This window comes from Phodopus roborovskii, unplaced genomic scaffold, assembly GCF_943737965.1.
Source record: "Phodopus roborovskii unplaced genomic scaffold, PHOROB, whole genome shotgun sequence".
Taxonomy (NCBI): domain Eukaryota; kingdom Metazoa; phylum Chordata; class Mammalia; order Rodentia; family Cricetidae; genus Phodopus; species Phodopus roborovskii.
Genome location: NW_026125295.1, coordinates 4,324,650 through 4,351,210, shown reverse-complemented (window position 1 = coordinate 4,351,210; position 26,561 = coordinate 4,324,650). Strand labels below are relative to the sequence as shown.

Here is a 26,561-nt window from a genome sequence, read left to right as displayed (position 1 = left end):
ACTCTTTACCAATGGCTTGGTTTTTATCTACATTTAAACAGGGACATTTTACAAACAAGGTCCATTCCTAGGTAAAGAGCTACAGGAAATAAATGTCTACTCAGATAGGCAGAAACTGTTTTCTATAGGGAGAATCCTGTGACTGTGACAGGTTATCTAGTCCAAATAGTCAGCACATGCACATATAAGCAACAATAGATGCACTTTGTGTGTGTGTGTGTGTGTGTGTGTGTGTGTGTGTATGTGTGTGCGTGTAAAATACTAACTGGAGAAAGGGAGTCATGTTTGAGAGGGGACACAGGAGGAGTTTAGGGGTAGAAACAATATAAATATCACACTCATGCATGAAAACTTCTGAAAAATTAAAAGTTATAAATGTAAAAACTTGAAATACTTGACCTTGGAAATAACTGATTTGATCATGAACTTAAACACATCCCAACATTTGACCCAGAATTTTACATTTAGGGGTCAAATACCTTTAAGGAAATGCACAAACCTTTGGAAAGGAATGTGTTTGCCAGAGAATTATTGGACTCCACTCTAAACAAAAAAAAGAGGACGAAACAGGAAGATGGAAAGAAAGAAGGACATAGCACACTCAATAGCAAGAACTGGCTTCACACCTTATGAACTCACCAGGTAACCATAGCAACCTGAGCATGGTATTAAACTCTATATATTCAATTAACTCTTGGGAACCTTTCCCCCATAAGAATTTTACACTCAAGTCTCATTTGATTACTTCAAAGACCAAACTAATGCAGTTTTTTTTTTTTCACAACAAGTCAGAAAGCCCTAGAAACCATGTGATGAGGTGGGGTTTTGTTTGTTTGTTTGTTTTTGATTTTTGTTTTTTATCATCACATTACTTGTTATAGACCATTCTAGAATGTGGATATAAAATACTAGTTTATAAAATGTGGACTTTTATTTCCTCTCAATTTTATTTGTATAGCTTTTTACAGAAGATATAATATTGATCCTTGCACCTAGATGCTATTTTTAAATATACAAAAACAAATTATTGACTAGTCACATAAATCTCTTATTTTGAATAATTATGTTGCATGCACAGAGAGTCACAAAGGGATTGACATTCTACCTGCGTATTCACATGCCTGAATATTATACAAGTAGCTGTAAAGCCTTGGAACCTTTAGCACACACGCAACAAAAAGCAATTCCAGTCATCACTAAGTATCAGAAAAAGTGCTGGAGATCAGTGACCACCAAAGAAATGCTAATGAAAGCATCCATGCTGAACCATGTTTCCCACATGGTGTTGGATACAAGAACCAAGAGTAGAGAGTACATGGTCGAACGGTCAGAAGCCGCCCTATGGCCATACTTTCTGATTGAAGAAACCACACTTGTGAGTCAGCTAGGAAAAAAGAAAATCAATTGCATTACATTTGGAGATAAATGTGTACATATATGTAAGTGCACACATGTTATAGCTATAGTTATCTGTGTGCCTTCTCTACACAACTATCAAAAGCAAAGTTCAGAAAAAAAAATTGGAGGCTAAAGAATTAAAGTGTCCTGGATGACCCAAGGGTGTATGGTGTACCTGTTAAAATGAGTGAGCTCTGTCAGTCAAGCCCTGTGCTGCAAATAACATAAGTAAGCATAAGAGCAAGCATTAAGAAACATAGACAAGTGGATTCCATTTTCATCATTGTTTTAGAAGAAAGAAATCTTAAATAAGGGCTGGGGAGATGGCTCGGCAGTTATGAGCATTTGCTAAATAATCACGAAGAGAAATTCAGATCTCAGCACCCAAGTAAAACAGCATGTATGATCCTGCACATGCCTGTCACGCCATCTCCAACAAAGCCCGAGTCAGAAGGATTGTTGTGGCTTGCTAGCTGGGAAACTGATAGCTCAGTGTTAGGGAAAACGTGTCTTTCCCCCCAAGACCTTACGGAAGCCTTCCTGTGTCTTGTTGGCTGATTCACAGACCCAACTCTGCACTGCTCATTGTTGGCAAAACATTGTTCTCAGCCAAAAAGTTGCTCACTCAGTAACATCAAGCTGCTGTCATCAGTGTCTCTGACTGGTGGAGGATGAGCAAGGAAGGTTTTTAGTTACAGACCTCCCCAGAGCCTTCCACACCCTGATAGGCACTGGATGTTCCAGGGGAAGAGTAGAGATGTTCACAATGCCCAGCCAACTTAGACCGTGTTGACGGCACTTTCTGCTGACAGATCAACTAGTGATAGCTCCTAGAGGCCAGCTATCTCATGGAGCAAGGCTCAGAGGACCAGTGTAGGGGCCTTCTTTAAGGAATCTGTACCCTCTTCATACATGAAATGGGATGTCAGGAGGGAATCCAAGTATGCTCTGGGTCATGTCGGTCTGCATTTATGCAGGTGACTTGGTATTTATAATTCTTAAATATATGAAAGCAACCTAAAAATAGAAATACATTTTTATTTTTTAGAAAGCCTCCTGTTATATGGAAGAGGCCAGATAAGTTTGGGGAAGATGCCTTTCTATCAGGGCCATGCAAGTAGCCCAATTTAAAAGTAACCCTAATTCTGATAACTTTGTTCTCGTACCTCCCGGTAAATTTGGCACAGAGGACAGAGGAGGAGAGGTATGTACATCAGCATGGGGTGGGGTTACCTTAGTACTCTGGCTCCATGATGCAGTGTGTGATAACAACTCTCCAAGCTGTTGCATTTAAATGTTTGGTTTGGGGGGCTGGAGAGATGGCTTTGCACTTTAGAGAACTCCAGAGGACCCAGGTTCGGTTCCCAGTACCACATGCTACCTCACAGCTGCCTGTAACTGCAGCTCCGGGAAATCTCTCACTCTCTTTTGGCCTCCAAGGGTTCACTGACAGCCATAACTCCAGTTCCAGGGGAGCCATCAGTTTCCCTGTGCCTCTGTAGACAGCGGGCATAGAAACGGCATAATACATACATACGTGTAGGCGAAACACTCAGACACATGATGTAGGGAATGAATAAATTTTACAGGCCAAGATTCCAGTTTTCCTTCTGGCAATCCATTATTTTCTCCCTGGAAACGGCCATTCCAACCTTGTTCTCCATTCACCAGCCACTTAAGAGTCTCCCTGCAACACTCCAGGCTGAGTTTATCTCTGGATGTCTCCTCAGAATTTCTTCTGATGGACACATGGAGGCTCCCAGAGCTCTGGGAGTTTCTTTATCTGTTCTCTGTTTGGTCTGCCTGGATCCGAATGCATATCCAGGCCCCTGTAGTGCATAGCAGCCTCATGCTTAATTCTACTGCCACCGTGTTTTCTTACAAATTTATCAAGGGTTTTTCTGTGTGTGTGTGTGTGTGTGTGTGTGTGTGTGTGTGTGTGTGTGTGTGTGCGTGCGTGCGTGCATGCGTGTCTCATATATAGGGGTCCCTATAGAGGCAAGAAAAGAATAACAGATCCCTGGTGCTGGAATGAGTCATCTAAGATTCCCAGTGCTAGAAGGAGCGTATAAAATGAATGATAGGAATAAAACCCCAGTCCTCTGAAAGAGTAAGTGTTCTCAGCCACTGAGCCATCTCTCTAGCCCTTTAAGTGATCATTTAGAGAAAATAAATACTAAAACATTGGCCCTTCTGGTTCTCTGTCCTTCCTTCCTGTAACAGCCCCAAAGCGCTAGGTAATACCACTGGCTTTCTCCAGACAGGAAGCGGTTAATCCCTGAGCATTCACACAAGTCTGTGAGATGGGTTCTACCTGAGAGACTGCAGGTTGTGTGTCAGGGGAATTAATAAACGACACACGACACACGACACACGGGAGACCCAGTAAAGCAGCACAGTGGAAGCCTCTGCTGGTTGTTATTGTTGTTGTTGAGGCCCACGCAAAAGCTTCTTCTAGCCTGCTTTAAAGATTGCCCCCCAGCGAACTTCCATTCAACAACAATGCCACGACAAAGGTCCAGGAGTCCAAGCAACAGGTAGCCCTGGTTATAAAACAGGGCTGGCTTCTTTAGGCAGGAGTCAGAAATGCCAATCATCCACTCCTCACACTTCCTCCTCCCCTGTCCCTCTCCCCTCCCTCCCTCCCTCCCTCCTTCTCTCTCTCCCTTCAAGTGAGTGTATGTGTATGCACGTGTGTGCACATGTGTGCATGTGGAGGTAACAAGCCAACGTTGTGTGTAACCCTAACCCTAACCCTGACCCCTGGAAGAGCAGATATGTTTAAAAGGCAAAGGACTCTGATCATGTGAGCTGTCAGAAATCTAGAAAAAAGAGAAGGGGCCAGTGCTGGGGATTCTTCTACTCTCCATATGTCCCTCCCATTCCAACTGGGTCAGGAGGATGGGGATGAAACTGTGTTCTTGGCTCTACATGAGCCTTCACCCATGAACTCACAGCAACTGTCATTGCCTACATAAGATCAAGCCAGTCAACACTCCAAGACTGGATGAGGGAGGGCTTTGCAGCCACTCTTAGCTGAGGTGCTACTGAGAGCTGAGGGCTGCCAGGGGAGGGTGAGTCAGTTTCCTGAAGGGGTGTGGCCCCTGGTTGGTAGAGCAGAGCATGCTCCAATGAACAGTCCCGTACCTGTGCCCATGTGGGCAGCACTACTCACACTTAGTGGGTTATTAGAAAACAAAACTAGGGGGCATGAAGTTGGGAGGGGGATATGGCAGAGGTCCAAGAGGAGCTGGTGGGAGTGTGCGTGGGATTAGTTAGTATAAACAAACATGACATCTACATATGTATGCACTGTCTAAGAATAAGTTAAAATGTTTTAAAATTATATCTTCCTTGCTTTGCCAGGGAAGAAGAGATAATTATTTGGACCTGGTCTATCCAAACCTGGTCCTTTCCTCTTAAGGAAAACATATCAATTTCAGAATGAGGCTATGCTTAGATTCAGGAACTTGGAAGGTGATTCTGGCTGGGCTGGGCAGGGAAAATACTGCAAGGGTCTCAGTACCTAAGACACTTGAGGAATATCTTAACTACACCCAAGTGTTAATGACATATGAGCATCCTCAATGCGGTCCCTCATCAGGACCACCTTGCTGTGTATAGCAGTAATTTAGTGGGGGAAGTTAGTTTCTCTTGGTGGTAAAATAGTTGACTCTTACTAGAAAAGCTTTCTGAATATGTGTGATACCTGGTGAGCCCTGGATTGAAATCCCACGGGTTTACAGACAAACAGCATCAGAGCTGGAGTCCTGTGATGGAAGTAGATACCTCACTCTTGTTAACGGTGAGTTCTGGGGCCACTCTGTGGAGGCTCATGAGAACCCACTGCTGAGTGCAAGGGTTCTGCAAAGCCAACTCATGGCAGTGTTCGGTTACCACAGCAGTGATGGTATTTCCCCCCACCTTGAAAGGCTGTGGTGGTTTGAGTGAGGGTGGCCCCTGTCTGGTTTCTAGTTATTGGAACTGTTTCAGAAGGACTAGCGGGTGTGGCCTTGTTCTCCTGCTCATCAGCTATACCAGCGGAGATAATATTCAACCACTTTCACAAATAAATAAATAAATAAATAAATAAATAAATAAATAAATAAATAAATAAGGCTACAAGCCAATCAGCAAGTTCAGAAAGAAATTAAGTCAGGAGTCTAAGATTCTTTACCCTAGAGAAAAAGTCCCTAAGCTTGTCATTTCACAGTCATTCCGAGAGAGGTGGGTCAGAGGACTCTGCCCCTTCTCTTGGCGCTGGGCACAGGAGAATAATGTGATTTTTGCTGACCCTAGGAATATATTGTTGTCTGTTAGGAGCATGGAAAAATGAGGGGTACAAAAACCTATTATGAATAACAGCGTGAAAGCAGAGGGATGTTTTTCTCAAATATTTAAATATAGGTCACAGAGCCTGCAGCGCTATTCAGTGAAATGTTAATTCCACTCAATTCAACTTGACAAACGTTTACAAACAATAAGGATTTGTTGAATTGAATTGAAATGTTAACATTTATCCTCCTGTGATACTGCGTCGGAAAGAATTAGAAAGTATCCTTAGACTATAAACTCCAATCCACCCTGAGATGAATATTAACTTCAGAATAAATACCGTCATCAAATATTTATATCTTGCCTTATTTCAAGACACCTGTCATTGAGTCACTAGGAGGCTTTGGCAAAATAACACCACATCCTGCCGCATTTAAATAGTACAAGAAAATAAGATCCAGGGGCACAGCTTTCTGACTTTTATTTTAACTTAACGGGCAGGTATGAATATTTATTATAAATAGTCTCCTGTTCTTATGTCTGGGTCATTGTTTCTGCTGTCTAGAAGTAGCACATTAACCCCATCTCTAGGAAAGGCGTCTTCCTCCCAAGGCTTAACAGATTTTTAAAAAAGTATTTATAATTTTACGTGTACATGTATGTGTACCTGAGTGAATGCATGTGCACCATGTGTGTGCAGAGGTCAGATGAAAGTAATTCCCTGGAACTGGAATTACAGATGGTCATGAGCTACTATGTAGGTGCTGGGAACAGAACTAGGGTCCTCTGAAAAAGCAATAAACATCCTTAGCCACTGAGTTTTTCTCCAGCTCTTATAAGCAAGATCTTATAAGATTAGATGACTGGCGCTCTATTTGAGTCAAGGACATATGTCTCAGTATGACCATACCATGCTACATATTGGCCTGGCAATAGCAACCGACTGGCATTTTCCTCACACAAGAATAATTAAACTGTCTTTGCGATCATTGTATTGAGCTTGGTCTTGAATCTGGTAAAATGCAGATCTGATCCTGGTAGCCACTATGGGAACAAACACAGCATGCAGAAAGCATAACTGAATGGCAGAGAGAAACAGGCCTGGTGATATTCCGTGAGCTTTGGGTCAAGCTGAAACAGAAGTCATCACTCAGCTTTATAAGGTAATGTTACTTTCTTCATTTTTCACAGAATGGGGTTTCTGTTACTTACACCTGTCAACTTTACTTCCCAGTGAGGGGAACGCCAGACCTAAGTGGAAGATTCTAGAAGGTTAAATGACCCACAGAACTTAGAAGAAATGGTGGATTCAAACAAAGCTGATCTACAATCAAATTATCTTGGATTAATTTTTTAAAAACTTGTGTGTGTATGTGTGTGTGTGTGTGTGTGTGTGTGTGTGATGCTCACATGTACCTACACTTGTGTGTGTACATGTTTGAGTGCAGCCACTTGCATGTCAAGATCAGAGGACTGCCTTGGGAGCAGGTTCACACCTTCTATGTTGTCTGAGGCAGGGAGTCTGTGTTGCTCTCCACCACGTGTGCCAGGGCTGCACGTCAGGGGACCCTCCTGTCTCCGTCTCCCATCTCTCCTGAGGAGCACCAGAATTATAGATGCGCACTAAGCAGCCACATTTGGTTTTCCTTAGGTTTGGGGGACCCTACCCCTGAGTCATCATGCTTGCACAAGAACTGCTTACCCACTGAGCTATCATCTCTCCAGCCGTCTTGGGGCTATCTCTCATCATAACAGCCATTCATTGCCTGAGTCCAGATGGTCTATGGTTCCTTTCTGAGGCACAAACCCTACAGAGATGTGGCTGAATGACTGCAGAAAGCTGTGGGCACATGCTAACCTCTAATGAGGAATGTCCTCACCAGCAAACAGGACCAAAGGGCAGGACAGTGTGGAAGAAGGGACTCAGGTAAAGGGGTTGAAGAGACAGTTAGCCCAAGGACTGCTTGCAGAACTATCTTTAGTAACCAGCTAAACTATGCATAAGTAGCAATATTAAAAAATTTTCATTCCTGAATGGACCCAGAGCCCTATGCCTCTGCTTACCATTACCCTCTTTTCCACATAGCCCACAGCTATGTCAGCCAAGACAATGGTTCACCTCTGACCTAACGCCACTTTGGCTATTAGATAAAATCTTTAAAATGTATGCTTAGCAGACTGTTAGTCTTCACCACTCCAAAAGCTACAATCTCATCACATGGCCTCTAAGAACTAGAAGGAAGATTTCACTGGGCTGCTATCATCCGTCTACCTGTGATCCCCACCATCGATTTTGGTAAATATCTTGACTCGTGGCTTTCTTTCAGACTGTACTTGTTCTGTAACTAAAGACCTCATGGACTACTTCTAAGGTAGAGAAAGTCTTAGGGGGCAAATTTAATCTGTGTTCCAGAGCGATGATCTTAATTTTTGGCTCAAGCTGAACTATTTCTGATTCTTGTTGTACTGAGAATCGTGTCTTGCATTGAACATACCCATAGGAATATAATATGTATAGGCACTAAGCTAATTATTTTTAAATCTTTTATTATTTATGTGCAAGGGTATTTTGCTTGCATGTGTATCTGTTTATCACATGTGTGCCTGGTTCCTTCAGAGGCCAGAAGGAGGTGTCAGATCCCCTGGAACTGGACTTACTCACCTTGTGAGCCACCATGTGGGTGCTGGGTCTTCAGAAGAGCAGCCAGTGCTCTTAACCGCTGAGCCACTTCTCCAGCCCCCTGAGCCGCATTTCCGGCCCCTAAAATACTCCCTAAAGAACAATCACCCGGACTCCTGTTTTCTCAACTCTACCTGTCCTGGTAGAGGGTACTTCCTGCCCCTTGAGGTTGAAATCTGGCCTCTGTGGGTACTGCACACACATAGTTCATATGTATGCATGCAGGCAAATACTCAAACACATACAATGAAAATAAATAAAATCTTTTTAAAAAAAACTATTTGAAATAACTTCCATTAGTGTTATTTTGCTGTAGTAGTACTAAGGTGCAGCGAGTCCACATGCTTTTCCAAGCTACACAGCAGATAAATGGGAACACTACATTTTTAATTGCTTTCTCCCACCTGACATGGTGGCCCAAGGCCTTTATCCCAGCACTGGGGAGGCCAAGGCAGGTAGATCTCCAAATTCAAGGCCAGCCTGGTCTATACACTGAGTTCCAGGACAGCCAGACCTGCTACACAGAGAAACTCTGTCTCTAATAAAAGCAAAATTAAAATTGAACTGGTTTGTCCTTCTTCTGGGCTTAGAGATAGGCCAGATTTTAAAGCGTAGCTGGAGGAGGCGGAACCATGTTTCTCCACACACTCAGCATCATCAGGTTCCCATGGCTGATAAAACCTAAGATGAGGACATTTTGATTTCTTTGAGAAAAAAAAAATCAGATTTGGGAATGCTAATTTTGAAAGTATATAATTAATTTATCCATTTTTGAGACAGGGCCTTTCTATCTAAACATGGCTGGTCTTGAATTTCCAGAAATCCTGCTGCCTCAGCTTCCTGAACGCTATGGTTACGGGCATCAGGCTTTTAAAGAATTTTTATTATGTTTCCTTTATCCCGCTCTCTCACCTGAGTGTGCCCCTCAGGACTTCTCTGCACACACTTCTAAGACATAGTAGGCACTAAAGAAACGCTTACTATGTGCAACAAGGAACTTAGAAGTAAAGGCTATGGGCAGAATCTACCAATGCCATTTTCATTTGGTCTTTCTAACACACACACACACACACACACACACACAGAGAGAGAGAGAGAGAGAGAGAGAGAGAGAGAGAGAGAGAGAGAGAGAGAGGGAGAGAGAGAGAGAGAGATTGGTGCATGCACATACCTAGACAGGGCAAGGGCACGATTAACTCTCTCCTCCAGTCCTAACGTGCCCAGGGCCTTCCAAGTCATCCAGAACTTGAAGGCATCCGGTCTCCTGCTGCACTGGATGGATTTGTCTCCGGTGTCATAGCTGACGTCATAGAATTTATCCTGCTGGAACAGGTAGGTCGCTTGGGCAGAGTAGCACTTCTTAAGAAGATCCTTTGAAAGAGAAAGTAAGGAGAGTTGGAGCTCATTTACATTAGAGTCAGCCCCATGTCAAATACACCCAGAAACAAACCCTGCCTGACCTTCTGCTCCCAGTGCCCAAGGCACGCAGCACCACTGCTGGCTGAGGAGGGTGGATACAGTCTGTGTGCTTGAAGGTAGAGACCCAGAGCTCACCCAGGAGCAGGCAGAGCCAGACCCATCCTCCGGGTGTCACCAAGGGCAAAGAAGGGCTGAGAGGACCACAGACTCCAGCTCTGTGACACCAAGGTCCTTGGTCTTGGTGTTTATTTCTCTCAAAAGAAATAAATCTCTAAACCACTCCAAACTCCTCCAAGAGAAAACCAAATCTTGGTCCATTATCCACACTAAACAATTTCACAGGCAAAGCCTAAGCTTTTAAATCCCCTTCTTTCCAACAGATAGCCACATGAACAGCCGAACAGCCGTGTGTGACAATAGCCCAGGGATTTAGGCTTGAGGGAGGAGCTAATCCGGTGGAACTGATAAAGAAACTCAAGCCAGTGTTTTCTCATCCCAAAGCGTCAGTCAGCCACCACTGATCATTTGTTTGTTTCATCCTGGTTTCATTTGAGACCAAATTCTATTCCCGTGTCCCGACTGGTGACTAAGAACTCAGTGACAAGTGATTCTGCTTGTCATCATCTACCATCTTCTCCTGCTATTTGAATGGAAGCCATGCTGTCTTTTGTATCAGACAGAGTTCATACAAGCTAGTCTCCCGTAGCCCTACGGATTCCTAAGAGTCCTTGTGAGCCCCTCCCTCCCCTCCTTTGACCAATCATCACCAGATCATGTCCCATGTACAAGCTCAGATTTTGGTTTGAGTTTGTCTGTGCTTTGCATTATTTGCAAACCAGTAGAATATGTGCAGCTTACATGTGAGTTCTGAATTTCAATAATCCTATACATGGCCTCCATCTAGAGCCCAAGAGTGATGGCTTTTTAGCAGTTAATCTCACCACTCAGAGACATCCTCCTGCCTGGGAAAGTTTCATTAAAAAAAACACTGAAAGCTTGACATTTAGTTTTCAAAAATAATTGAAGTAATTTATTTCATTAATAAGTGGGTAGGATATCTTGTTAGTTCCAGGACATCAATCAGTAGAAGAGACTCATGAATTGAGGAAAAATAACATTTTAGAATATATACAGTAAAAGTCAGCATTTAAAAAAAATTCCCCTACTTCCTATCATGCTAGCGGTCAGAAGGGCGATGTTCGAATGTTCACATTCATAACCTTGGTCCTAGTAGGGTGGTATATACTGGTCATAGGCATCCAGCTGTAAGAATCCAGACAGAATGTTGGTTGCTGTATGATGGGATATTAACTCAAATTGTCCTTAGTGATTACCAGACAAGGACCGACACTGTGGCAAGTGAAGAAATCCGTTCCTCTTCCAACCAAATAGAAATCTGTGTAGATTTTTATTATGACACCTGTATCTCCAAGGCCAACTGGATCAGGATTGAACGGTACTGATCCTCGGGACCATGTCCCTTACTTCTCTCCCATTGTTGTCTGTGTTGGTCCCCTTCTTAACAGAAGGTCAGCCAGCCTCAGGACTGGGATGGCTGAGGGGGACCTGTGATCCCGAGGAGAAGCTGCTTGCAGGGAATAGACTGCAGGAGAGACCTGTCTGCTCCTGGCACTGGGTACAAAACCCCTCGCCCCAGGCAGCTTTTCCAGGCCCTATAGCCACCTCTCATCAGCTTCCATATTGGTGGGGCTGTATTGTCTATTGCAATAGGAATCCGGCCTGAGTCAGCCCAGACAGAGGTCCTGTCCCCGGGTTTCTGACCACGCACACTGTCAATCGAGTGATTCCCTTCCTCTTGGCTCTTGCTTTTACCAAGAACCCTGTTAAGGCAACTTAACCTGGTTGCCTTTGGTTATTAATGCTTTCCCTCCCGTCCCTTCTCCATGCTCCAAACTCCTCACCAAGTCACTCTGTTCAGAGTCAACCCCGTTTCTCTGCTGAGATCTTCTTTCCCTATGGAACTGGTTCCTGAAAGCATTCTGTTTTTATTTTATTCTTTATTTATTGTGTGTACGGGCTAGTTTTTGTGCCAAGATGATACCAGCTAGAGTCATCTGGGGGGAGGTAGCTTCAACTCAGAAAATGCCTCTATAGAGTAGGCAAGCCTGTAAGACGTTTTCTTAATTAGTGATTGATGAGGGAGGTTCCCTAGTCCATTGTGGGTGAGGCTACCCCTGGACTGGTGGTCCTGGGTTCTATAAGAAAGCAGGCTGAGCAAGCCATGAGGAGAAAGCCAGCGAGCAGCACCCCTCCATGGCCTCTGCATCAGCTTGTGCTTTCTGCGATATGGAAGTGTAATAAAAATAAACGCTCTCATCCATAAGTTGCTTTTGGTCGTGGTGTTTCATCACACCGGTAGAAACATTAACTGAGACAATGCATATCTGTGCACATGTATTCAGAGGCTACAGGGGCACATGCATACAGAAAGACAAGGCTGGGCTCCTTCCCTATCCTTCTCCACCTTATTCCCTTAATGCAGGACCTTTCTGCACTGAACCTAGAGGTTTTCTGGGAGGCCAATATGCTATAGCAATCCTGCTGTCTGTACTCCCCTCCACTTCCAGCTTTTTACAAAGGTTGGTGGGGATTTGAACTCATGTCCTTATGCTTTATGCAGCAAATGCTCTTACCCACTGAGTCATCTCTCCAGTTAGTGCATTTTGTTTTTAACATTCTGTTGCCCGTGTAAAGGGACACAGGCCTCCACTTCACCTTCTCATCCCAGCCTTCCGCTGGTCAAATCTAGCCAAATCTGCAAGGATGGCTGGGAAACATTTAGTGGAAGAGGCAGGCCTTTTGTCTGCAAAGGGTGCAGAGTAGATTATAAAAATAGCAGGAGAATGAGGTTCAGACTTCATTTTTCACCCTGTGCCACAATGCCCAATCTGGCACATTTGACAACCATAACCAGAGCTAACATTTACTGAAGTCAGACTATATATCCAGACACTGTATGACAATGGCATTTAAATTTAAATATCCCGGGTTATGTGTCTAAGATGGTGGACTTGGAATTCAAACCAAGGCAGCTTGCAATTGGGCCTTGACCTCTTAGTATATTTCCTTCCACTGCTTAAACAATGGACCCTCAAACACACGTGGAAATAGTGCTCGGATCTGGTGATATTTCAGAGTGTCATCAAAGCATAGCTCAGCGAGTGGACTGGATATTCTTGTCCAGATCACCCAAGCCACCCTTGACTTCCAGGGAAACATCCAATTGAGCTGTCTTTATCCCAGCAGTCTGTGACCATACAGACTACTTAGAGTGAACATTCTGCATTACACAGACCACACACACACACACACACACACACACACACACACACACACACACTCCTGTTTCATCATTCTTCAGCAATCATCATTTTTAGCTTACCAGATAAAAGCTACCAACAATTCTTTCCTATTGCTTTTTCTATATTTTGTCCCAGGCCACCATTATTATTGACATGCAAATCATCTAAATTATTTAGCAAGCAGTCATATTAATCATCTTTATAGTAATTAATTCATTTCATAATTGTGTATCATTTTATGCAATTATATACTATGATCCTGTGCATACAACCCCGGAGTAGTACTAGGTACTTAAGTTGATATTGACGATGGAATGTGTATGAAACAAAATTCAGCCTGCAGTAAAAGAAGGGCTTGGCTTTAACCTAGAACATCACCCAGTAAGAGCCAGATGTGAAAGAGAGCGAAACATGCAAACTTCTGCACTTGATGTGCAGAACTCACTCTAGTTCTGGTGTTTTCCAAGTGGTCGTATACTGAGTTACCGGTCATTGAAAAATACTGGGGTGGGGAAAATATTAATCCTTCTTCCTCTGTAGCCATTAGTAGGTTTTTTCACATTCCAGTAGATAGCCTCACCCCCATAAACATCAGAGCAGCACAAACTGGATTACATAGTGGGTTACTAGGAAAAGTGAGGGGTAGGGGAAAGAGGCTCGGTGGTTAAGAGCCCTTCCTGCTCTTTTCAGAGGACCTGAGTTCAGTTCCCAGCACCCATGTGGTATAGTTCACAACTTTACATAATCATTTCACCTCTAGGAGATCCAATGCCCCCTTCTGGACTCTGTGGGTACTTTGCACACATGTGCTACACACACACACACACACACACACACACACACACACACACAATTAAAAAGAGATGAAGTTGAGAAGGGATATGATGGAGGATTTTGGAGGAGTGGAGTTGAAAGGAAAACTGGAGTGGGGTAGACATGATCATGTTCCATTGTACATGTGTATGAAATTGTCAAGAATAAAAATGATTACTATTTTAAAAATCAACTTAAAAATGGCCAGGCCTACTAATGGACTCCATTTATTTATCTAGTAGACATTTTTTAGTATCTTGATACACACAGAGAGCTGTGCCAGGCTCTGGTGATGGGATGGTGAATCAGAAAGCCACTGTCACCGAGAGTTTCTGATGGAATCAGGGGACAGAGAAGCAAACTACACAACAGGTGTTAGGACAGAAAGAAAAACAAGGTGCCACAGCATTCAATGGCAAGGTCCCTTTCATCACTTAGTGATGTCACACAGGGCTCTTCAGAGGGAACACATTAGCCCGGGGCTGAAAAAGGGGAAGCGGAGTAGGGTGGCATTAGCTTTTAATTCTGCATAATTAGAGTTAATTAACAAGGTGCAGAATGGCTATAGAGCTGGCTGGAAGGCAAAGAATGGTTAAGGAATCTTAAATGCCACGATGAGGAGGATTTATGCGGAGATTCTCACAGGCTCCTGCAGATATTAAACTTTGTTTCTGATCTGGGAAAACGAAGAAAGAATCAAGAATTATGGAGTCTACTTTTGATATAGCTGTAGGTGACAGCTCAGGCAGAGTCACTGAACGGCTGGGCTGGATTGTTCCGCGCCCAGCAGAGGAAAGGATGCTTCATCTGTGCACTAAACAGACATCTTGGGGAAAGCGCACGGTCCAATGCCCACTGGGGTCAGCCCTCGATCTCTGAGCAAAGCCCCGCCCCTCCGCCGCTTCTGTCTGGTGCATGCCTCTGCTCCCGACCCCTCCCAGCAGTGGTCCCTCACCCTCTCCTGAACTCTCTTGTTTGGGAGGAAGCCACAGAGCAGGCTGAAGTACTCTGCCCCTCACTGTTTATCCAACTTTCCCGCCGAGTGACACATTTGCCCACTGTAGAGTCGGCACAGCACAAAACAGCAGAGCAAAGTAACAGGGAATCTTAGCCCAGTGTGTGGAGTTGCCCTTGATCTTCCTCCAACAAATGTAGCTTAACCTGGCTGTAGTATATACCTGCCCTTCACATGTGGACCTCCAATGCCTCAGTTCAGAGAGAGGCAGATTAGGCCTTCTCCAGGGATGAGGCCCGTGATAGGTTATCTAATTTCAAGCAGTCCATCCTAAACACAACCATAGACAAGCAACACTAACTTGGAAGGGTGTGTGTGTGTGTGTAACAATAATTTAAAAAGCAGACATAAATTTGAAAGGGAGTTGAGGAACACTGAAGGAACTGAAGGGGGTAGAGGGAAAAAAATGGCATGAATACAATACTCACATCTAAAATTATCAAAAAAGGTTATTATTATTATTATTACTATTACAATTATTATTATTAAAAAAGAACCCCTGCATGCTTTGAGGAAAAGTCAAGGAAGGCATCTTGTATAACAACAGTAAATGAGTGTTGTGGGAATCAAGGCACAGATTCAGTGCTAAAGCTCAGGTCACTTGGAGGCGTGCGTTAAGACTGAGATGGGCACACAGACACTTGGGGTGCTGCTTTGGTTGAAGAGCATCAGCTCCTCACTTGGACCCACACGGCACCTATAGAGGCAGAATGTCTGTGTCTTGGCTGAAGGAACAGAGATAAGCCTTGCCTCTTGAGTCACCTTGGAGTCTCCCAGAGAAGGAGAGCCTTTGAGACAGGCACCCTTCACCCGTTGGGACAATTATCCACGACTGCAAGGCCACACTTGGAAGGGAAATTTCACCCACTGAGAACTACCCTGATTTCCCAACTAAGAATAAGGACCTTGACTGAGCTGAGAAGGCTAGGACCACACCGTGGCCTGTGCATTCCATGCTGACTTCTTGACTCCTATCCCAGGTCTTCCTCTAAGGATCATGTAGGGCGCCTGGGTCCCATTACCCATTTCTCTTCCCAGAGTGGCCACACTGACGACACCTCTGCTGCTCGTGTTACTGGCGTCTCGTTGTATAAGAATGGGTGGGCAAGTCTAGCTTCTCGGAGCTATCTGTGGCCTGGGTTTTTGCCCTAAAATCTCCGGTTCAACACAGGTATGTCAAAAGCCTATGGAGCATAGCAGACTGCCTGGCTTTGATGCAACTGGTAGAAACTCTCCGGTGAACGCAGCACATGGAGGAATCGACCATCCTTGTCAAAACAGGCATCGCTGAGTGAGGCAAGAAAGCTGGAGCAGAACCCCTCCCCCTCCCCCCCCGTTCCCCTCCCCCATCCTCAGTTCTTTAGACCAGGGCTTCTCAGGCTTTACATCTATAAATCATGTATATGGGTGGGGCTGGGGAGATGGTGCATCGGTAAAGTTCACGCTACACAAACATAAGGGCCTGAGCTTTTATCCCCAACACCCGTGTAAAATCACCAGGCATGATGGGATGAGTTTGTAATCCCAGAGATGGGGAAGTGGGTACCTGGGGCTTGCTGGCCAGCTAGTCTAGCCAGGCGGGCAGAACCATGGCAGTAAAATACCCTATTGCAAAGCAATAAATCTAATGAGGTGGAGAGTAACAGAGGTGGACACTGGAGGTTAACCCCTGCTCCCGCAACACACATGCGCGAACATGTGAATGCGCAAACATGTGAATGCGCACCTCCCCCACCTGTGTGCAGCTGCTCACACACAAATTCAGACAGACGCAAAAATAGAGAAATCATTTATCTCTAACAAGTCGCAAAGAAATGTATTTTAAGACAATCCCCCTACCTCGGTTCTGTGCAACCTCTTTTCCTAGGCTTCCCAGTGTTAATGGCCGAGCCTGGGGCGTGAGCCTCACACACCTCTGCAGCTAAGGTCTGTTCACCTATTAGCAGTCCCCCTTCAACTCTGTGCAGCCAGACCTCGTGTTCTGAGCCTTGGCTCATATAGAGTCTGAAATTTGTTCCACGTCCTTCTCTATCCCCGAGATGGCATCCATCTCCTTGTGAGTCCTTTGGTAAGACAGCTGTCATTTGCCTAAAGACCTTACTTGGGGGGGGGGTGGCTATTTACTTCATTCTTTTCTTTCCGCTGTTGTAAGCTTTCTTCATTGTCTTACAGTAAAAACAAAAGCCTTCTAGAACAAAGCAGTTAACTTGAATAAGGGCTTTCCTTGATTGCAAGGGGCTGAACCTTGCCTTTGAACTTGCCTGAGTCTCATCCTGCCCTGCTTCTCTTGGATCAGTTTTTAGGGAATGGATGCACCTCCTTTTCCCGACCCTTTGAGGTATTTCCCTGCCACAGCTGTCATTTCTAGAACCCTCTGGTTTTACATTCTCACCACCCTGCTCCTGGGGGATAATAGGTGAAGACGTTTGATGGCTTCTCGGGTGCTCGCAGACACATTGGAAGAGCTGGTAAACAGCTTACTGCTCTCCCGCGGGTGAGTAAACTTGTTACCTTGCCTTTCCAACCTCTCATTTTGTACCTTCCGGTCAGCCACAGCCACTCAAATGTACTGTGCTGTCAGCCTCCTGTGACCTGGCTCAGCCAAGATCTGTCTGCTTTAAACTGGTTGCAGAGCGTGTCCAGTGTATGTGGGTGTGGTGTCCAGCAGCGCAGGACTTTCCCTCCCAGTCAGTTACTAGATAAACTGTGTTTAACGCCACTCCACCGTGGTCAGAAAGGACTGCTGTATGAGTTTAATTCACGATGCCGCGCAAGAAAGATTTAGGACGCTCTCTTTGCCTCCCACCTTTGGCCTTGGGGTTGACAACCTCTTGAGAACTCGAGCTGCTGTTTGTAACTCAATCTGGATTCTCTTTTCCATCATGCTCTGGAAATCCATCCCATCAGCTTTGGGCCCAGGGGCAGGGAAGGTGACTGTGTGCTTTGTGAATATGGTGGGCATGTCCAGCCCTCTACTGGATGCAGCGGCCTCCACAGGCTGACTCTTCTCTTTGACCCCTGGTTTTTTCCTTTCAGGTCCCTGCAGCAGCTCACAGTTAGACTCCAGAAACAGCAGCCTCAGGAAAGGAGTGGGAGAGACAGGAGGGGTCGGAAGGGCAGGGGAGGGAGGAGAGAAGGGGAAAGAGAGGGAGGAGAGAGTGTGGGGGGGGGAGTGAAGGGTGAGGGAAGGAAGGAGAGGAAGAGAGAAGGGAGGGGAGGTTGTGGGACATGGAGAAAAGCAGGGAGGAGACACAGCTCCTGGCTTCAGTGATAGCTGTTTGTGTGTTACCAGCGTATTAACCGACACCACGGGTGCTAAGTCCCTGTGATGTCCATGGAAACCGTCGAGTGTCACAGACTGCCAGGTGCTTACTGCCGCAGGAAGCCCACCCCACCCCTTCTTACGGGAAGCGCTGCTAAGTTTTCAGCCTTCCATCCCACAGGGATTTTCAGAGTTGCTGGAGCACATTTTCTCCTAAAGCATGTGCAGGTGTCCCTTAACCCCCCATCGAAGGCTTGGCGTGAGCTGAGGATGAAGAGGCTGATCTAAAAAGGTATCTCTAAGAAATGCAATAACTGGGAGCCGTGACAGTGCCTGCAGGACTCAGGGAAGCTAGGTTCCTCCAGGGCTTGTGTGCTCCTCTATAAATAGGGAGGCATTTGACATGGCACTATCCCTTGGCAGCTCTTCCTCCGCCCTACTGGCGTTAAAAATAACCCAACTGGACTTCTCTCAGAGCAGAGGGAAATTTTCCAGGTTCCCCTGGGTGTCGTCTATCAGCACACCTTTGCTGCTAATGATAATCTGTAGTGAGATAGTTCTGTGGCACTGACCACGCCCATTGGGGGTGGAGCCATGGGCGGAAGTGACCTGAGGAAGGAGGTCGGAGGGAGCCAGGAAAGGCTCTCTCTTTCTGGCGTGACTCGGACTGGAGAGGATCGGGTTGAATTTCCTGGTGTTCATCTGTCTAGGTTGTAAGTTATTTCTCCCTGAATAAACATCTATTCGGCCTATTTGTTTATCCTGATCCTTATTTTACCGCGTTAATAATCTAAACTGGTAGTTATCACGTTCTGACGACAACCGACCATACAAAAGTATTTTTAATTATGGGCAGACATAGTGCTCGCCCTCACACACACAAGCCAAGCCGGAACACACTTCACTGATGCATCGAGTGTGCCCTGGGATTGTCTGCTCCATCCTGTTCTGTTCCATTCATTAAAGGAAAAATGAGACAAGCTGGTGTCTCTTATAATTGACTCTATAACTCAAGACCAATTGAAACAATGGGACTTAACCTCAAGTCACATTTAAATTACTCCTTTCACAAATACTAATATAAAGGTCTTAATCCATACCCAAAAATTCCATATGTGTTAAGGGTCATATTATTATTATCATTATTTCACCTTCCAGGTGATGCTGTAGAGAAGCTACTCTTCTGATGGGTCATAACTTCATATTGAAAAATCCTGATCTGGGGCTGGGGAGATAGCTCAGTGGGTAGAGCTCCTGCTCTGCAAGTGTGAAGACCAGAGTTCAGTTCCCCTGGTGGATGCTGTGACCTCTCTGTAATTCTAACCCCAGGAGGGGATCCCTAGATCAAGCTGACTAGTGAAACCAATCTATCGGTGAGCTCTGGGTTTGATTGAGAGATCCTGTCTCGGGGAATAAAGTGAGAGAGTAATTGAGGAAGATTCCTAACATTATTCTTGGGCTTCAATGTGCATACACATGCATGTGAACACACACAAATGTGCTCACACACACGCGCGCGCGTGCGCGCGCACACACACACACACACACACACACACACACGAAAAAAGTAGGAAATGAAAAGTCCTATCCTAAAACTTTCATTCAGTGTGAGTGAAGCTTGTGCTGACTCAGCGGCATGCCGAGTCTCCATGAGAACACGAAACTGGGTTATTGCGTGGGTCCTTTCCATGCTATCAGTACCTCCCCTCTGGGTGTTGTTTGTGTGCACATAGGTGAAACTCAGCATCTTTCTCTGTACTCAGACAGAAAATGGATCTTGCTGGAATCTTCCTCAGAAGGAAGATAAGCTTCAAGCTATGGAAGATGAAGTCGGTGTAGCTGCAGCTGGAGATGACACACAGACAAAGCCAACAACACACACCCAGTTGTGGTGCTTGTGACAGCTACTTGTGTTGTTCAGCACAGGCCAGGAGGAGTGATTTTTCTTACTCGGCTCCGCAGACGGGAACTGTGACCTTCACTCATCCTGCATCACCCCCAACCCTGACACTCCGCGGATTCCTCCAGGCTTTCCGTATTAGTTACTTTTCCCCGACACACACGGTAAGGGAGGGAGGGGTGTTTACACTCGAGATGCAGCCCCTCGTAACTGGGAAAGCACGGCAGTGGGAGCATTGGGAAGGGTGTTGCCGCCATAAAGAAGAAGAGAGAGATAAATATGAGGGCTCAGCTAGCTTCTGCCCCCCCCATCTTTATATAGCCTGGGACCCTGCGTGTGGTGTCACTCAAAGCATGGGCTGGGAGTGGCCTTCCTCTCAGGCAAACCTCTCTGGAAATGTCCTCACAGCTGCACGTAGAGGTCCATCTCCTAGCAGGGTCCAAATTTGGTCAAGATGACAATGACATTTAACCATTATAGTTCTCCCTACATTATTGCAAAGGACAGAATGCAGCTTAAAATGTGGTAGGATTAAGGGGGAGGGAAAGGGGGAGGAAGGGACCATGGCAGGTGAGTTGGAAGAGGAGGAAGAACAGGGTAAAACAGGAAGTCAAAGAACGTGCTGGGAAAGCACGGCAGAGCTCGGATCGGTGGCCGCAAACGTGGAGCACATTGGAGGGGGGTTGCAAGTGGAGATGATGTGACAGTTTCCTCCCACACGTGGCAACCCCAGCTAGCCACGCACAGCAGAAGCGCCATTCCTCTGGTGCTTTGGACCCTGGGTGTTTACCGTGTAACTGTCAGCTGCCTCCCTCTGCCTCACCATATCACATTTTCCCTCATCTGTAATTCAGGGGTGCAGCCCACCTCCTGGGAATATTTAGATTATCCATGGCATGTTTAAATGAATGCCTGGAAACAAAACTTTATTAATACCAGACATCTTTCTTCCTTCTGGATGGATTAATTGCTCCTGCCTGAAATTGGTGGACAGGCGTGTGGGGAAATGCCCTCACTCAAACTGGACAGAACTGACAGGAAACAAGTGGGCTACTTGGCATTGATGCTGGAAGATTCCACACGGAGAGCACAGTGTGAAACAAAATCAGTCCGTGTCTCTGGCTTACTCAAATGCCGCTAACAAGGGCATAGCTCTTTCTCCCAGAGAGTTGTGCACACTCCCCAGCAAAGCCTCTGGCCCACATTTCTTGGAGGCTGAGAATCCTCTGGAGGTCTGGCCTCTGAAGCCCAGAATAGAGGCAGGAGATGGATTTTATAGAAGTGAAAAATGCAAGGCAGGAAGGCAATTTCTGAAATGTGATTTTCTTGGTCTTCATTGGAAATTGTTGGTGTTAGTATAGCCATGAGAATTCTTACTTAAAACTAGCCTGGGAGATCAGTTTTAAAATGAATAAGGGAAGCTGGGGATGTGGGTTTGAACCCCCCTGTACCACATTAACCACCAGGCAGGCATAGAGGGTGCTCCCCTATGAATCCAGCACATGTGAAGTGGGGGCAGGAAGATTTCAAGTTCAGGATTTTCCCTAACTATATGGGGCATCCCAGGCCAACCTGGGCTAGAACAGAACCAGAAAGTTCATGGCAAAATCTTTGGCTAGAACTAAAACCATCAAGTGGGGAGGGGGAGGGGAGTGTTTCTTTCTATAGACTTAGGATAAAATGCAAAAATGTACTGGAGTGACCAACAATTTTTTACCATGCAAGCAGACATTTGTTCAGACAGAAAAAAAAAAAACCCATGTGATTTACTCCTAAATTTGGGTAGAGCCAATGGCATTCACACTCCCTACAGTGGTCATCTCATTTGATGAGAGGGTTGTTTTTCAAAACGATGTCCCCAATTCACAGTGGGAATGTCCTGTGGTTGGTTCAGGAAGATACAATGACTTGTTTATGTCTTGCAGCTTATGGCCATCCCACAGAGAGGTAGAATTAGAACAGAGGCTTTTCTGGGCTTCCAGATGATGGGATGGTGGATGTACAGGCTGGCTGAGGAATTTTTTAGCCCAGGCCTTCCTAGTTCAAACTAAAATGCAAGTGAGCAGGCAAAGCTTTCCCCTCCAATGAGTGGAATGGACATCCGCCGTCAGCATCAGATGTTCAAAGGCCTCTGGCTTCTATTAGTAAGACTACAGTCTGCAACTACACAAGGCAGGTTGCCACGTACCAAATTCAGATGAATTTCTGTGGCTACCCAATGGCCAGATTTAACTCAATGGCCCCAATTTTTAGAGCTCTCTGTTCAAAAAAAAAGCTAAACACCTGCATGAAATCAGAGACACTGTCTTTACTGAAAAGAGGGTTGCGCTGTGGCTCAGTTGTAGATCCGTTAGATGAGCCTGTTTGAAGCCCTGTATTGTAGTGCAATACTGTAAAAAAAAAAAAAAAAAAAAAAAAGGGAGATAGGGGACCGGAGAGTAGGGGTGAGGACTTCAGGGGAACAGCGGGGACTCGGTAGCTCGGTAGCTCAGTGGGTTTAGTCCCTTCCCTCCTAGTCTGACGACCTGAGTTCAGTCCTCACAACCCTCATGGAAGGAGAGAACTGAAGCCTTGAAGCTGCCCTTGATCTCTGCAAACATTGACACAGGCGCATGCAAGCGCCACCACCCCCACACAAAGCAATGTAACAAGAACGTTTGAAAGGGAAGCTACTCTTCACCCCTTCATTAAGGCAAGTTTTTGATCTTCTCCACACAGTAACTGCGTGGCTTCTAAGAAACGTACTTTAGGAAGATGAGCATTGCCATGGCTTGATTTCCTTGGGGAATGAATTTGATGGCACAGAACCGCATGGAGATACCTTTTCTAATTTCCACTGATCCATCTGCCCCCCAAGAAGAAACAAAATTATTCTGCAATGAAACTGGCTAAGTCTGGGCTCGTTTTCTGCTTTATGCTGAAGTTGTATTTTGCCATCTGCAATGGTTCTTTGGAGGAATGGTGTGGTTGGAGGGACTAGGAGTCCCGGACTGGAAGCTCGTTACTGGGAAAGGGCAAGAGGTGGGGTAGGGGGTGGGGAGGAGGGAAAGGAGAAGCAGGAGGAAGAAGAAAAGGGTTGACGCACACAAGGGTTCCCATGATTCCATGAAGGGGGATCAGGTGGTTCCCAGGACCCTCTGGGCCAACTGGCCTCTAGTTATGAGACTTGCAGTTTCTAATCAAACCATAGAACCCTTGTCTACAAACCTCAAGTATCCTAAAGAGGACAATGGGCAGAGTGAGTCCAGAGAAACCATGAGACCCACCCTAGGAGACAGCGGCTGCCTGTAGACTTTCTGTACAGCCTACAGAGATGAACCTTCAGGCAAAGGCCTGAGGAGTCATTTGCATCCAGAGAAGCCTGAGCGTGACCTTGCTCGGACTGGAAAACTGTGGAAATGGCAGACTTAGTAAAGCGATTAGCACTGGGACTTCTCTGCGGCTTGTTTCTGAGGAGACTGAGGAGGCTCCATCTTCTAAACCAACATTTTCTACCTCCACACACTGTTGTTGCTCTCAAATCCACAGGCTCTGGTGGGAAAAGTGGTTAACCTATCAGTTGGCATCTAGCTGCCATCTCAGTGTAGGAACACATAGCTGTGAGATGCAACAGGGAACTGGGTGCTGTTTTATTTTGCTTACTCGGTTGCTTGCTTATCTTAGACAGGGTCTGTGTAGCCCAGCTGTCTTAGGACTCGAGGACAGGATCCAGGATGATTCTGAATATCTGATCCTTCTGCCTCGGCCTCCCGAGTCCAGGGATTACAGGTGTGCACCACCATACCCAGCTTATGGGGTGTGGGGGATCAAACCCAGGGCTTCGTATCTGCTAGGCAAATATTCTACCAACTGAGTTACCTCCCAGCCTCACTTGACAGGTTTGGAATCCCAAAGTCATTGTTCCCTTGAGCCGTGTGTACTCCGTGAAAGAAAACAAAGGACTCTGGCAAAGAAGACCATCTGGTTTTGAGCTGGCACAAGAGAAAGGGAGTGGACTTTGAACAGTGTTTCTAGAGCCTTCCACATGACACACAGGCTGAGCTACTGTCAGCCCCAACTTCCAGCACCCCCTAGTGCGAGAATGTGAGCCTGAGTCACCGATGGTCCCACTCCCCAAGAGACCCTATGTCGACAATTTCTGAGTCCTGTGCGTGTCTGAAATCAAGGAATAACCGTATCTCATAGCACCACAGGGTGACACCTACTACATTCCCACCCCAGCTCCATTTTGGACACCAACCCAGTCCTCAAGTCTGTCAATACCTCAAACCTGAGAAGACACTGTGAACTGACAGACACCACAGTAACCAGACTCGGGGACCCCACGTGAACCAGAGACAACACCCCCCCACACACACACACACCAGCCTTGTTAGCTGATAGAGAATATGTCTTATGACCTCATGTGACCTGTCACCCACGTCTGGTAACTTTCACTACAAATAGTTACGATAAACATTTTGAAAAGTAATTGACAGTGTTTCCGTTGAGTGCCCAGACCTACAACAGCACTGAGATGAAGACGCATGCCCATCGAAAACTCAACTCCCAGGAGTTCACACGAACTCAACGCCATCGTGTGCAACCAGTATCAAGCCAAGACCGTCTCCGTGAAATTATCCTCACCACAACCCGCAGCTGCCTCATTCCCTCAAGCGCCCATTTTCGCCCAAAAGAGACACTTGAAAAAATCACACCCCTGAGGTCTTCATCTTGGATTTCAATTGAACCCTTCAGGGAGGGTAGCCCTGTGGCGTTCGTCATGGGGAAACCAAGCCCTTTAGAGCTTTACCCCTGGGAGCCGCTCTCTCGCTGGAAGAAGCAGTATTTCCCTGGTTACACATAGGTCCCTGTCTTCCCTGGCTCTGAAAGCAGCAATGGACTTCGTGGCATCTTGCAACACAACTGGGAAGCTGGTTACAGTGACACAGAGGTGCTGACAGCATTTCAAAGGAACACATCCGAATTCCCGCAACCCGATGTTGACAGCACAGCATGCGTGTGGTGCTGTCCGAAGCTGGTAATGAAGCAGGGGAATAACATGTCAAGATACCATCCACACGTGACAGTGACATGTGCTGCCTCCTGATGTGGTGTAAGGGAGTGTGCTGGGAAGAAGGAGCCTGCAGAGAGATGCCCTGAACTGCCAACTTCTGTGGGGAAAGCAATGGGGAAGATACATCCCGTCTTCCTCCTTTTTCTCCTGCTTCCTGGCCAGGGTTAAAACCCCAGTCCATCAGGGAGCTGTCACAATGTCGCAACAAACAAGGATCTCTTTCCAGGTCCCATTGACCCATCATGTCCCTTCTCATCGAAAGCAGACAAGTGAGCTTCTCTCCCCGTACTTCACTGGTCAAGAGGCCAGAGAAGATTGGAAATTTGGAACTAACCCAGAGAGTCTCTAATTTCACTCCAAGTCACAGATCTTAGCTTCTTAAACTGTGGCTCTCGAGCCCAGTGGGAAATGGGTGGCAGACAGGGAGAGGTCTCTGAATATCCAAGGACCAGAAAGTAACTGGAAATCAGATGCACCATGAAATCTAAGGTGCTTCAGGTGGTACTCAGCCACGCTGCATCTCAGGCCGTCACTGCAACCTTTGGGTTCCTCCCCACCTCCTCCCTCCCCCTTCCCTCCCACCTACCCCCCCTCTCGTGTGTGTGTGTGTGTGTGTGCGCGCGCGCGCGCGCACGCGCATGTGCACACCCAGCACATAAGCCATAGCATTCATGTGGAGGTCAGTATTTATAGGAAGGATTGAACCTAGGTGATCAGACTTGGCAGCTGAATCATCTCATCAGCTGGAAATACTTGGTTTTCATACCTAATCTATATACCTGTGGACTGGGGTCAAGTGCAAATTCCTTGGGTGTTAAGGGACTGGCGTGGGAAAGGTTTAAGGAGGCATGATACAACTCACACTGTAACTCATGTATAGCTTAGCAGCAAATAGCTTTGTCACAGATTTTAGTTGAGTCATGTTGGAAATGCACAAAACCAGGTCTTCTTTTGCTTTAACTGAACTATTAGCATGATGAAGCCACGTAACTTCTTACTCATACTACCTACTCCTGTCATTTCTAGAAAAATTTAAATTAGTGATACCCCAGTGGACGAGACACATGGTTGACCAAGACTTTTCTTTAGTGTTTTTTTCCCTCTCAATTGTCTATTTAGTGTTATTGAGAATTTATGAACACCACTGAGAAGTATCAGCTAAAATACAATATTTTCACTAAACTTGAGGTTTGCATAAACTTACATAACTATACTTATATAATTATGCTTATGCAATAGTTGGGGTTCGCTTGGGGTGAGGTTTTATATGTTATTTAGTTGAATTCAAAGTTTTAAATGAAATATGTGTGTGTTGGGGTGTGTATAAGAACAAGAATGCAGTATCCTCTGAGGCCAAAAGAGGCATCAGACCCCCTGGAACTGGAGTTATACAGGTGGCTTTAAGCTGCCACGTGGGTGC

The 26,561-nt window shown here is 45.8% G+C and overlaps 1 protein-coding gene across 1 annotated transcript in view; it reads right to left on the bottom strand.

The window, feature by feature from the left end:
* Nucleotides 1-26,561, bottom strand: part of Gadl1 (glutamate decarboxylase like 1) — a 167,366-nt gene that overhangs the window by 57,072 nt on the left and 83,733 nt on the right. Inside the window, exon 12 of the mRNA XM_051202041.1 lies at nt 9,525-9,724. Within this exon, the coding sequence (XP_051057998.1) occupies nt 9,525-9,724 (200 nt within the window). The remainder of the gene's footprint in view (nt 1-9,524; nt 9,725-26,561) is intronic.